The sequence below is a fragment of the Parambassis ranga genome, chromosome 4 (assembly GCF_900634625.1).
Source record: "Parambassis ranga chromosome 4, fParRan2.1, whole genome shotgun sequence".
Taxonomy (NCBI): Eukaryota; Metazoa; Chordata; class Actinopteri; family Ambassidae; genus Parambassis; species Parambassis ranga.
Genome location: NC_041025.1, coordinates 17,456,719 through 17,470,670, shown reverse-complemented (window position 1 = coordinate 17,470,670; position 13,952 = coordinate 17,456,719). Strand labels below are relative to the sequence as shown.

The 13,952-nt window shown below is 39.8% G+C and overlaps 1 protein-coding gene across 4 annotated transcripts in view; it reads left to right on the top strand.

The window, feature by feature from the left end:
• Positions 1-444: 444 nt before the first annotated feature.
• rabgap1l (RAB GTPase activating protein 1-like) overlaps positions 445-13,952 on the top strand; it is an 85,067-nt gene continuing 71,559 nt past the window's right edge. For 2 of the 4 annotated variants that reach the window (XM_028404797.1, XM_028404795.1), the window contains exons 1-10: positions 445-526; positions 4,804-5,039; positions 5,230-5,377; positions 7,365-7,569; positions 8,075-8,249; positions 8,792-8,949; positions 9,193-9,303; positions 10,441-10,507; positions 10,604-10,706; positions 11,933-12,099. In XM_028404797.1, coding sequence (XP_028260598.1) covers positions 4,902-5,039; positions 5,230-5,377; positions 7,365-7,569; positions 8,075-8,249; positions 8,792-8,949; positions 9,193-9,303; positions 10,441-10,507; positions 10,604-10,706; positions 11,933-12,099 — 1,272 coding nt within the window. In that variant the 5' untranslated portion in view covers positions 445-526; positions 4,804-4,901. Of the gene's footprint in view, positions 527-3,029; positions 3,115-4,803; positions 5,040-5,229; positions 5,378-6,720; positions 6,850-7,364; positions 7,570-8,074; positions 8,250-8,791; positions 8,950-9,192; positions 9,304-10,440; positions 10,508-10,603; positions 10,707-11,932; positions 12,100-13,952 lie in introns of those variants that run through there. The other 2 variants (XM_028404796.1, XM_028404798.1) reach the window with 2 other exon arrangements.

Sequence of the window (13,952 nt, the reverse complement as noted above, 5' to 3'; positions counted from 1 at the left end):
CATTTTCTGGAAGATTTGAATAAGGGCTCAGATTTAACCTCCAGCTAATAAGTGTCATGAGGCAGACGACTCGGACCAGTTTGTGAAATTAATTATTAGAACAAAGCCTTCATTTATTCTCCCCAAAATGCAACGTTGGATACAACAAAAGCTTTGTTTTGTGTGTATTTTTAAAAAATCCCAATCTGATTTATGCTAAACAAGAAAGAAGAGAAACTACACTGATTGGAAACATGTCTCCAAAACTCATTCATGTAACCGAAATGAATGAGTAAATGCATAATAACATTTATTATTTTTTTGTGTAAATAAATATATGCATGTGTATATATATATATTTTATAAAAATCGAAATTGAATTTTTGCGTGTGAACCTAGCCATATAACAGTACGGCGCATGCGTGACCAAACGCTAGCATTCCAAACCGGAAGTTGTGTTGATAAATTCCCGAGTGGGTTATCTTTAACATACACGATCTTTGTCGCAACTCTTCTGACACCTAGCAAGCAACAACGCTCCAAACAAGTAAGTTGACAGCTCTGTAATTAACAGCTCTGTTGAATTTACTACCACGTTCTTACTCGGTGAGAAGTAAAATGTGGCTTTGTGTCTTGTTTTGTGCCTTTTATGTCTCCGGAGCCGGGCGGGTGTTGTTGAGTGAGCACTCTCCGCTAAATAGTGGTCCAGCTGTTTTGGACTTCGAGCTGGTTAGCTTTAGCCAAACTTAGCTTTAGCTCGCAGGTTCAGCTTGGCACCCACAGGTACTTCCTGTTTAGCCTGCGTTCACCTGTTCTGACAGCTAGAGCTTCTCGTCTACATATCTGCTTGTGACACACTAATGTTGTCATGTCGGCCGGGAGACTAAAGCTGCAGTGACTGCTCGGATAAACTTAGCTTAACACAAGCTAATATTTTTTTTTTTTTGCTGGCTATGTGTGTGTGTGTGTTTCTCGTTTGCGTCAGGTTAGCTGCTGCGAGATTAATCTGCCAGCTTTGGTTATGTGCACTTGACAGTTACGAAAAGGCTTTCTTGACGAAATATTTTGCCAATGTGATTTAACATAGCAAGTGTTAGATGAGGAGAAAAGCTGCCAAGTAAAGCTAGCATGCTGATGCTGCTGTGAGAGTCTGTGATGTCTCCATATAGGCCTGTAGACACAAGTGAGGCACACAGTTTGCTGCAGTAATTAATATATTACCTTAACACTGAATATGACAATACTTGAATAAGATTTAGGACAAATGTGTGTTCTGGTGAAAGTCTTAACATCAGTCTGACTTGATGTTGCCATCAAGATACTTTCTGGGATTGGTCCAATTTCCCAGAGTTTTAAATGTTCCACACAATTAGGCTTTAGTTTATCGCCAAATTAGCTATTAGTTATTTATTACAAAATGCACCTATACTTCATGCCAGTAACATTACTGCAGCGGCTGTGGATCAGCTCCCGGATTACAGGATGACATCATGGCAGCTCAACAGAAGGAGAGACTTGAGAGACCTTAAAATCCACAAGCCATGATTGAACCTGTGAAAAATATTTTAGGCATGACACTTATAAAATTAACAGTCAGATATCACAGAAATTATGTGTCAGGTTCCTTTGTTTAGAAAAGGAGGGTGCTGTGCTAATTGGGTGAGGACATGCATTATGTGGCAAGGCCAGTTATGAAAGATGAAAAGGTGTGTCTTTTGTTTGAAGTTAGTTAAAACCTCGACACTAAGATCAAGTTGGGACAGTGTGGCACTTAAAATAAAAATATAATATTGTTGGGTGTAGATGTGTAAGGCTATAGTTTTTTTAGTGTAGGTGTAGTGTGAAGGAGATGTGTTGGTGTTGTGGTTATCCGCACCCAAAAATAAATTTACTGCTAAAGTGCAAGGCATCCTTACATGTCAAGTCAGCTGGTTTTCTAACCTATGTTTTACTATAAATGATTGAGTACATAGAAAAACTGTTTACAAGTAATTGTTATGTGTGTGCAGCCCTCATGTTGAGATTGCATTAATAGTTGACATGGAGAAAGAATGGTAACAGTCTTTGCATACATGGTTAATTGGCAGTAGACTGCAGTAGTATCAACAGACAGGAACAAAGACGCAGTCTGATATAGGCCAGGCTTCAGCACTGGGACAAAACCTAAGCAGCCTTTTGTTGCCTTGTCTGCCTTTGTCTTGCGTGTCTTCTGTTTGGCTAAAAGTGGTATTACGCAGCCGGCCAGACAACTAACCAGAGCTTCTGCAATAATGGGCCGACAGTTCACACTTATTCATCAGTTTTATAGAAAATGCATGAGGTGTCCTGTTGTTGCTGTGTGCAGAATATGTTGTCACAACGTCAGGTCGAAATGGTGTACTTCCCTGATAGTGGTAGGCATGCCTCCATAAACAAACACAACAGATGATGAGTTGCATTTGGTTATGGAAATAACTTGCTGTATTTTCAGACTTAATAAGAATTGATTCAGAGGCAGGTGTTAGGTGTCACTTTGGAGGCAGACACTCTTTTGTGTTCACCAACAATCTTTAGAGATTGATTACAGTCTCTGTATTGTGCCACTGATCTCAGGCCTGTTCTGATGTTAAGACTGTATGTGAGCATACAACCTTGTAGGAAAATGAAGGAACTGATCATTTCCTAGAAAGAGTTGCCCACCTGACATGCCAGCACAGTCTGGAGTAGTAGGAGTTAGGTCCAGCCATAATTCCTGCTCATGCAGTCTGTGCTCAGGCAACTAGCCTGCATTTTCTACAACAATACACCAAGTCTAAAAGATAAAATCATCCCTCATTAGATAAGTGCAGTATCACAAATCCCTTCAGTAACAGTGTCAGAGGTTTTACTGTCATGGCAGGGATTACAGTTCATGTTTGATTTTTAATACTATCTGTGACAGCTCAGCCGAGCAACCCACATGACGAGTACACACATTTTTACACATGTAATGTAATGTGGACAGTTAGCTCAGCTCCTGTGGGTGTTGTGCAGTCTGTCTGTCCCATTGACCGCTCACAATTTCCATACAGGCGGTGGTTGGGTAGCACGGCTGCCAACTGGGACTGTACTGGAGGAATAGGCTGGTAATGACTGGGTGCAACGTTGCTGCTGTGTGTAAGTTAAAGCCAAGGAGGACATTAGAGAGTCACAGAGAAAGTAGAAACAGTATAATGTAAGGCACAAGGCAAATCATTAGTGTCATTTAGGCTATGGCAATGTGATTGTTTGGTGATAATTCAAAGCACATTTATTTCTTAATGTGAAACTAAATTTTAACACGTCAAATGCACTTTGCCTTTGTATGCGTTTGTGTCAAACAGGGAGAGCTTTGCAAAGTCAACATTCAGGAACTAAAATTAATAATAAAAGTCATGATGTCTGGATTGTGTTTACCTTAGATACAGTCTGTAGAAGTAAAGACACAGTATCCAATAGAGACACAGCGGACTCTAAATGCTCTGAATGACATTATTTCCCAGCATGCACTGTCACTAACTGTTTCTTTCTGTTATGGGTTCCTTTTCTCATTGCAGCTACTTCCATAAATGAATCAATGAGAGTGTTCACTTTTCTGCTTCATGCTGTGCTTTGTATAATTGAATAAGTGTGAATAGGGCACATGACTGCTGCGTTTTCTTTTGTAGGGTTGTGTGTGGGCACATGTGTGTGTATATAATTTACTAGTGTGTATGAATGCCTTGTGTGTGAACTTAATCATGTCGCTGTGTGTGCATGAATGCATACATTTCTTCTTGCTGATGTGGGCTTTCTTTATACTACAAAACCCTATACCAGACCACCCCCCAGATCCCCACAAATTCTATAACATGCATTTTTGCTGTCAGGGTTATCTCTAAAATATCAATAAAAATGATTTTTTTGAGTTTCAGTGTAGCATGAATTTTTTTTTGTTCAGTCAACATCAGCAATGTCCTGTTCAGAATAATATCAATATAGAGAATAGCAATTCAATTAGGATTTAACTGATAAAGATAATTGAAATGCCACTTTCTTTCAATAAGCTGTCACCAAACACTTTTGAGTTAACTATTACTAATCACCTGGAAGTATTAAGATTCTCATAGTTTTAAGAGGTACTCTTTAAAAAACTGTCTTAATTACATGTTAAAGACTTGATGTGTTTTTTTTTACTCGTGCTGGCTCACTACCAAAAATAAACTTGTTTTGCCTGAAGACAGGCTATTTGTGGTGTAGACCAACTCCCATCACAATTACTAAGCCAGCAGGAAGTAACATGTAGAGCTGATGCAGATGAGCTAAATAAAACATGTTTACATGTGTGGAAAAAAAAGAACAAGAAAAAAGGAAAACACTCTTCAGTAGCTCAGTGACCCCATTCCATTATTTGGCCTATCAGTGACAGTGAAAGGCAGCAGGCAAAAGTGATCTTTAAAAGGGTTAAATCACACCCTACAAGGGACTGAAAACAATTTTAGGGATTGTGCAACTGTGGATTTGAGGTCAGGCTTACAAATTGTCTTTGTTGCTCAGCAGGTATCATTAACTCGGATTACAGGATGCTTAGGTTTACCCGCACACCTAAAACCGTGGGTTGCAACAACAGAAAGATGTTTGTCCAGTTACTGGCAAACCTTCTATATTACAGTAGGCACATTTTCTGAAGTGTCCTATTGATCTCATGTGTTTATTAGCAAAATACAGAGATATTACTCGGTATGAAGCTGTTTCCTAATGTGTTATACATACTTAGAAATGCTGTTTATGGAAATGGCAAAAGAAGATCTGAATAACCCAATGTTGCTCTGTTTGGTGTTCATGCAGGCTGTCTTTCTACAGAGCTGAGCACACAGGAGGGAAGGGGAGAGGGAGGGAGCTTTAGTCCTGGTCTCCCCGGCTGACCCTGAGGAAACTAGCTAGCCATGGATGACTGCTCCTCACTGGGCAAAGTTAGCAGCTCTACAGAATCCGTGGCCACTGTCACCAGTGAGGAGTTTGTTCTGGTACAGTCCAGTTGTGCTGGGTCACCACAAGGCTCTGAGGGCAAACCCAGACTCAAGGTCAGAACCATATACTTTTAGATTTAATTTGTCAGTTTGCCCAAAATTATCCAGTAATCTATTTGCAAGCTTCTGAGTCATTTTTTATTTACCTTTGTTTGCTAAAGTACGGTTACCAATATTGGTTTGATTGATTATGTATTGATATATGATTCAGTCATCATTTTCTGTCTTTCGCTCGGTTCCTCAGATGTCTTGGAATGGCAGTGAGCAGCTGGAAAAAGCCATGGAGGAGGTGTTGGATGATGATGATGAGGTGAAGATAGAAAAGAGCAGTGTGGAAAAGATGGAAAAGCACAAGGAACCAGAGAGCCGAGTGCTGGAGACCCAGCATGCAGGTACAAACGTCTTGTGTCCATTTCCAGTCACTATGTTCCCTGGAGTTAAGCTGGATCCATACTCTACGTGAACAGAGAACTTGCTCCTCGCTGCCGACGTTACGCCCACAAAATGACGTCATTTTTCTCTCGAAGCACCTGTTCTGCAGCTCTCTCGGACACATGGCCCGGGCAGAACTTTTTCTCTCAGTGCTGTGCGAGAACAATTCTGTGATTGGTCGGAATTTAGTGGGTGTGATGAATGTGGTGACTCGCAAAAGCTTCTTTAGGTGCAGAACACACAGACAGAAGGAGGAAGTACAACGACGATGGACAGTTTAGATGAGCAGCTGGCAAACAGCTCCTGGAAGGAGAAACACGGCACACAGAGGAGAGTGTCTGTCCAAAAGGTGGCGATAAAAATTAATCCCAGTATTGATCGCGGCGTTACAGTGGCTCGACGAGCACATTAAACACTGGGAGTCGGGATGTATTATTCCAGACAGTCATCCAAACGTTCACAGAATTAAATTCACACAGGCCAGAGGTCTGCTACAGTCAGCTACACTAATTTTCTACCTATTGTCATGCTGTACGCCCTCTTCCCTGAGCATTATCAGCTTGTTAGGCCAGGTAACCACGACTGTGCACACAATTTGCAATACAATTGCATTGTCAACATTTTGTGTGTGACGTGTGCTGCATGGGAGGGCCGTATGCACACACACTTCTCGCGGAGTATGGTACCTCCATGCCGAAACAAACTTTTTTTTACTCTTACCACCCGTGGAGTGAGGAGCGAGTTCTCTGTTCTCGTGGAGTATGGTATGGAGTAATTACCAAGAAGAAATCTTGCTGTGTACATGCCTCTGACATAACAAAATCCGGTTTTGCCATATCAGATTAGCAATATGATATCGGAACTCTCTGACATTAGATTAACTTTTTGTTTTGTGTAAGGACAAAGGAACAAGGAGAGGTTGGGCCAGACGGCTCAACAAACATAAGTGGAAGAATAAAACTCTTACAGAGGTTAATGCCATGTATATTGTTTAACTCAGTGGCAGGTGCACCATTGTTATAGGTAACTGGTTCCTGTCACTGCAGAGCCTCTTATTAAGACTGCAGTAAATCTCCAGATTAATTTTGCTTTGTATTTTATTAGGTAGTTTTTTACATTTTACATTTTACTTTCATGTACACCCCTGTTTAACCCAGGTTTTTATTTCCTTGTTAGCCTAAACTGTGTTGCACCACCAACTATGTTGAGTCAGAAGAGCTAAAACTGCAATACCTCTCCGTCATTTCTAGATGATGTATTTGAGTGTTAGGTCCTTCCGGTTGAGCTTTAGCTTTAGGTGAAATGAAACAACCACTGAAACCATGTACTTTAGAGGAGGGAACCATGTGCTTGCCTCTCTCAAGGCTAAGAGGGGAGTTAGGTATGTTGTCAAGAATGAAGCGTGTAGCGCTGCAAACCTCAGAAAGTCAAGGTATGTCCAAATGTTTCTCTGCTTAATGTTAACAGTTAATTTTATAATTACTTTAGGATGAGTTGCAGTTAGCTATATTTAATATTTGTGAAAATGTTTGTTTAACAAAAAGTTCAAAGGTTCATTTTTCACTTTTTGTTTGTAATGCCAGTGGGCCTGTGACAGTAGAGCTGCAGAGTGGAATAAGAGGAAATTGTTTGCATAGTGTAGAATATGAACTAGTCAGCAGTGGAATTCCAGCTGCTACTCTCATTGTTCTGCTTCCTGTTTGTGTAAAAGGTCCAGGTCAAAGGTTATGTCAGAGAAGACCCCCTTCCAGCTTCCTGTATCTCACCTTTTTTTGTTAACCCATCTGGTCTTATCCTCTTCTCACTAGAAGTTTGTGGTTTCCTCTCACGCTCTTCTTTGGTGTGCTGTTATTTCATGCTGGTGCGATTAACTGACAGCCAGACACAGAGAATTACACATACAATTTGCTTTATAAATAAAAGTCTGAATTTTTTCTGTCTGATCAGAGACATGTCCAGCACCATCAAGCCCCACAGTCCTGGAGGAGGACAGCGTCCAGTTTAACAAGTTGTCTTACTTGGGTTGCACCTGGGTCAAAGCTCCTCGCAATGAGGGAGAGGCACAGAGGGCTATGGCAACCCTGCGAGCTGAGAGTGCCATTCCTATCCCTGTCACCTTGCATGTCCCCTGTGGTCCAGATGGCTCTGTCAGGTCAGTGAGACAAATTAGTGTGCTGAAGCTGAAAAATGTATAGGGACGAACATTCAGGTGATAAATTACCACTACTGCAATCGTTTAATTTGAAGCCTGCCAGCAAATGAAGGTACAGAAGAAGATGATGACGTGCATACGTTTATTTTTTTTTTAGTCATCCTGAGCAAAATGAAAAGGGAAGACGAAATGTTTAGAAACCAAAGAGGAAATGAGACATATATCATTTTGACCAAACTGAACAAGTTGACATGACTGCACTATTTTACATTTATTGAGTTAGACATAGGCCTTGTGCTTGGAGAAAAGAAAAGGATTTTTGCAAACATTGTTATGTTCTCTTTCATCCCATAGATACTTAATATATTGATGACATAACGTCAGACCCCCAGGAAGGTTGATAAAACAATTCATTTTAAAATGTGACTATAAAATATATTGCCTCATCTTTAGCTCTGCTATTACATTGAAACATAAAACATAATCTCCTTGTAACTCTCCCAAGGATTGTGGACCAGGCCTCAGGCACAGAGATTGCGTCCTTCCCTATCTACAAGGTGTTGTTCTGTGCTCGTGGCCGAGAGGGCTCAATAGAAAGTGACTGCTTCTCGTTCACTGAGAGTTACCGAAGTTCTGAAGACTTCCAGATTCATGTTTTCTCCTGCCACATCAAAGAAGCCGTAAGTTCCCAACATTAAGTCACAAAAGAGACGTAAGCATGAGCAGATACCCAAAGTATACAACCATCAATCCAGTACCTTCTATTTATTTTTATTATTTTATTTATTTATTTTATTTTTATAATTTATAATTATACTGGCAGTTATATTTCTGGTAACAGTAATGGTTTATTGCCAACTGGCAGACCCAATGAACTGACTTTTTTTGCATATGTGTACTGTATGCTCATGTAAATGTGATTGAAACTATAAGCACTTATGGTGATGAACCAGTTGGGGGCACTGTTGTCTAAGGTTACATTTTCTCTGTAATGTCTGTCATTATTCTTCTCTGGCTTTTTTATTTTTGTGTATGCATTCTATTTAACACTACACATTTTGTTTTAGAATATTTCCCATTATCATGCCCACTTGCTCTTAAATGAAAGTCATTTATATTTTAATACTTTTATTTCTTCTCTTCCTTCTAGTTACCTCTACTTCTCTTTTTTTTGCACAGCTTCTGTTTTCATTTACTTTTTCCCCCTCTCGTTTCCACCCAGGTCAGTCGAATCCTGTACAGTTTCTCTACAGCCTTCCGGCGATCCTCGCGGCCTGCGGACATCCGGGACACTGCAGTGTCTAGTCTACAGGACAGTGATCTCTACACCTTCACTGTCTCGCTGGAGATCAGAGAGGATGATGGCAAAGGCAACTACAGGTACTTAGTCCATGCGGTGACAAACATAAAACATACGTTTATAATCAGCACATCTGCTGTCATGACAGATATGTTGGTAGTTTGAAAGGGTAAATACGACACTGCAGTGCTGTTTTATCTGGCTGTTATTGGGCCATTTTATTCTAGAGAATAACCCATAGTATTAAAAAATACACAGAAAAATATAAAGTTCACATTACAAATCAGAATGATATATTCATGAATTCTCCCTCCTTGTTACAGTCCAGTGCCTAAGGACAGAGATAAGTTCTACTTCAAGCTGCGACAGGGAGTCCAGAAGAAGGTTGTGGTTTCAGTTCAACAAATGTGCAACAAGGAGCTGGGCATTGAGAGGTGAGTTAAAAGAAATTTAATGCATGACCAGGTCTTAGTAACCTTTAACTTAAGTGGTACCCTGCAAGTGATACACTGCAATTATTCCTCAAGCTGTTTGCTCAGGAGGGAATTCCTGTTTCTCAGCTGTGTAAGTCAGGTTTTCCTCACTTAATCCTTCTTTCCAAGTTATCCCTCCTTCAATTAACACATGCGTTATTTTTGGAACATGATTACCATAATTATGTTTTGCTCAGAATAGCAAAAAGGGTGCTGTAACACCACAATATGGAAGGCATCTTTCTCAGCAGAACAAATTAAATGAACCAAAGAAGATAATGATGTAGAGCTCAAAAACAAAATATATAGAACACCAAAACATGGGCGTGACATCAATTCAAACTAAAGAGAAAACAACAACATGCCTGCAAATATATACTGAAGTCTTTAAATGATTTTCAACTTCATGCAGTCCTCTCATTTAATGTTGTTATATGCTCCAGCAGCACTGAAAAAGTAGGTCACTTCCCCTTTTCATTCTCACCCTTTACCACCTATTGCTATCAGTGGGAGACAGACACCTGCCCTCTGCTTTATTTTTAGTGTCTGTGGAAACCCCTATTGTGATTGGAACTGATCCTTTTTTAGAGAAGTTCAGTCTGTGTTTGACAGCACATTATTAATATTCCACAGCTGCAGTCTCAGTCTTTAATTCTTTTGAAATGCATGATGTATTGTGTGAGACCAATACACTTGTTTCTGTATATACTGCTAGGAGGCTGAATTATCACTTACTTGGAAAGACTGTAGACTTTGCTTGGATGTCTGGACTGTTGACATTTTAAGTTTTTTGTATTTGTTGGTTTTCAGTCATGAAATGTAGGAAGATACTCGAGTACAAGACATCCTGCCTACAGTAAATGTATTCTTATGTTATGCACATCAGAAACTGAGGTTGCACCTCTAGCGCGATGCTAAAATGACTTTACCATACCGAGTGATCATTATAGATAACAGTTTCCCTAAAACATACGCATTAATACTAAATGTGGGGTTTCAAAGTTTCCTTCTCTTTCGGAGCCGCTTGTGGGCTGTAACTCTGCAGTGGAGTTGCTTGTTATTGATTTGTGGATTGTTCCTCCCGTGTCTTCTCTCAAGGTGTTTCGGAATGCTGCTGAGTCCTGGACAGAAAGTCTGCAACAGTGACATGCATCTATTAGACATGGTGAGGAGAAGTGATTTAACTTGCTGCTGACATATTTTACTGTACTTAAACAAAGCTGATAGTAGTTAATGGGCCATCATTGATTATTGCTCATAGGAATCAATGGGAAAGAGCTCTGATGGGAAGGCCTACATCATCACAGGAACATGGAACCCAAACATGGCAGCCTTCCAGCCACTAAATGAAGACACGCCCAAAGGTCAGGATGAGTTATCTCTTTCAAGTTTAATGAAACACGTTTGAATTAAAAAAAAAATAATAATAAAAAAAAAAATTACTTCAAAACTTATTACAACTATGTTGTACGTTACTGGATGCCAGTAAAGTTTCGGATTTTTTTTAAGTTTTGTTTAATACTAATCACAAACCTGTGTAATGGTTTTGCACACACACATAAAATACAGCTTATATAATTACCATACATTATTGTCAGTTCGACACATAACTGAAAACTGAAGGTTGCATCTGGAATTACACAGTGGTTCTGCTGGATCTTTAATGTAATACTTACCTTCATCAATTCTCTGGGTCAAAGTATAGTCTTGTACCTGGCCGGCCTTGTGACCTGTAGCTTGTTGTTGGTATGTTTTACACATTGATGGGTTATAACACGGTGTCAGGCTGCAGGGTTATCAAAGCTGTAAACTCTCATAATGGAATTAATGGCAGTATTTAGAAGAGTAGCTGTTTTCCTGTAACTATGCAAATATAAGATTATAATAAGCTTGTTGGTTTTGCATCAAACAGCAGGTTTATGCATTTAATGAACAGTTGACATAATTTCTTCTAAATCCTTATTCCTGGAATTCTGTCTGTTACTCTAAGTCAAAGTAACTGGCCAGTGCTTGATTTATGTCTCTCACTATTTGCATAAAATAACAATATTTTTTGGCTGCCCTCTTTTCATATATTTAGAATAAAATAGAGGTTTTTGCTTAGTGAAAAACAATTAGACTTTAACAAGACTTTTACACGACAGAACTTATTAGGTGACACATTACATTGAGGTTCAGATCTTTTGCTGCAAATCAAAACATCTGCTGTGCTTTGGGAAAAAAAATGTTTGGCCAAGCTGTGAGACTTACCTATCAGTATAAACATTTTACCTAACGGGTACATTTATAGCCCTCTGCTGGAAGTCATGTCCTTATCCACTAGGGGGTGTGCCATCGCCACAGGACATATGATGTGAATTTTCTGCCTCTCAGTAGAAACCAGATGAAGGATGACCTCTTCTGCTTGGATTTATTCAAATTTTTTGTACAGTTAGATTTTACTGCTACACCAAAGTAGATGTGACTGTGTGTGTCTCTGAGTGACGGAGAGTTATACTTTACTTGAACTGGTTATAAGAATGAAAACAACTAATACCCCTGCAGAAACCTTATGTACATTGTTTTGCTTGCATTTCCTGCTTTGCTCCAGATAAGCAGGTCTATATGACGGTGGCAGTGGATCTGGTAGTGACCGAAGTGGTGGAGCCAGTTCGCTTCCTGTTGGAAACTCTAGTCCGGGTCTATCCATCCAATGAACGCTTCTGGTACTTCAGCCGCAAGACCTTCAGCGAGGCTTTCTACCTCAAACTCAGACAGGTGACCCTGATAAGGATTTGAAACCCTCACAACACCTGAACAGTTTTCGTATTTGTCAGCCTGTTATACAGTTCCCTTTAAGGTCTGTGTGTGTAATAGACCACAGCAAATAACTAAGCCAACATACTGGAGTGTTCAGAACTGATGAAGCTGCTTGGAGGAGCAGCGAAATGTCTTCAAGTCCAGTTGACTTGCCTTAAACCTTCTGAATGAAAAAGACCTGGATGACTGAGAATCTTCATCGACATATACTGGAGTGGTTATTGGATTTTTGCATTGCTGATGAAGTACTTTGACTTGTTTTTTTTCATCATGCAGTAGCAGTTTCCCAATTGATTTCTCAGTAAACATTTCCACAAAATATCATGATGAACATCAGTCACTATTAAAAAAAATATATGTGACTGTATATTATCCATGTTGTCAAACATAGTTAAACGTTTGCCATAAAAAGGTTTTTGTCAGCCTGCACATAGGAAATTATAAAATATTTTTCAATTACAGCTACAAAGGTGCTTGCCAATTAGCAATCACTTATTTAATTTGCAAGTTATGTTTATTTATATAACCTTGTATCACTTTATGTCTCAAAGGGCTTTATAGCCCAGAAAACATTTGTTTTGAACCCAGCTCGTGCTGTCCAGCAGATTGTGCTTTGAGTGGTGGGCAGCTTGGGGGATGAGTGTGTGGAGGAGGTCAGAACAGGCAGCTTGGAGGCATTGTGGTGTTTCAATAACCAGTAAAATGATGTACCCAACAGAACTGAAAGACTTGGTCATGGTACGCTGAAAGATACAAATGTCTCAGCAGCTGACTTCCATTTCTCTCTTTCCATCTGTGCATCTTCCACTTGTGCCTCCACTTCTAGACTGACTGCCTCTCATTATCGAGCTGGTACTAGTGTTCAGCGCGCTGTTTCCTCTCTCTGATGCCGCTACATCACAATTTCTAGGATCACTTTGTATTGTAAAATACAATATAAACAATCAGTAGGGTTTGTATGTCTACTCTCAAAACCTCACTTTTTAAATGGCTTAGTATTTTATCTGTTCAACAACTGCTTTACTTTTGCCCGTGTCCAATATACAGATATTGCCCACTCATTTTACCTCATGTTTACAACTGTGTCTTGTACTGACAATAACATATTGCTTAAAAGTGGTAGTGTTGATTTGTAATATATTTGGGTTTTCCTCTTATGACTGACAGGGAGCTGTTATTGCAATAGCAAAAAGCAGCTCTGTGACATAAGCCAGACAGATCTGTTCTTCTCCCACACTTACCTGCACAATATTGTTGCCAATAAACTGCCCAAAAGCAGTTTGTTTTGGAAGTAAACAATGGCCAGTACTGCACTGATGGAACTCTTTGTCAATTGAAAGTTTACCCACGTTGTTGAAGACTTTTGCAGATTGTACGTTTCCACATTTCAACAATGCCTTAATTTATATCCACGACTAAAATAAAACAAAACAGAAAAAAAATAGAAAACCCATTACCTACTTAATGAATCATGTATCGTGCTGACACTAAATCCCTGAAATGTTTGCTCTTTTGAGTACCCTCACAACATGCATTTCCACTTACCTCCTACCAATAGAAACACACCCAGTTGCTGCAGGTGCTTAGAAAATACAGTTAAGCCTTAAGCTTCCCCTCCCCTGTTAAAAAGAAGATCTCTTTTAGTAGGCCGCAGGGAGCTGGCAAAGCAGTGGAGTGTGGGGAAGCTTTGGATTGTGGAGGCTAATAAGAGGCTCTGTCTCATTATTTGCGTGCGGGTAATTAAGAGAAGCGGTTTGACTCGTCCGCCTGATTGCCTCTCTAGTTATCTCCTCAGTAAAATGGAAGAGTGT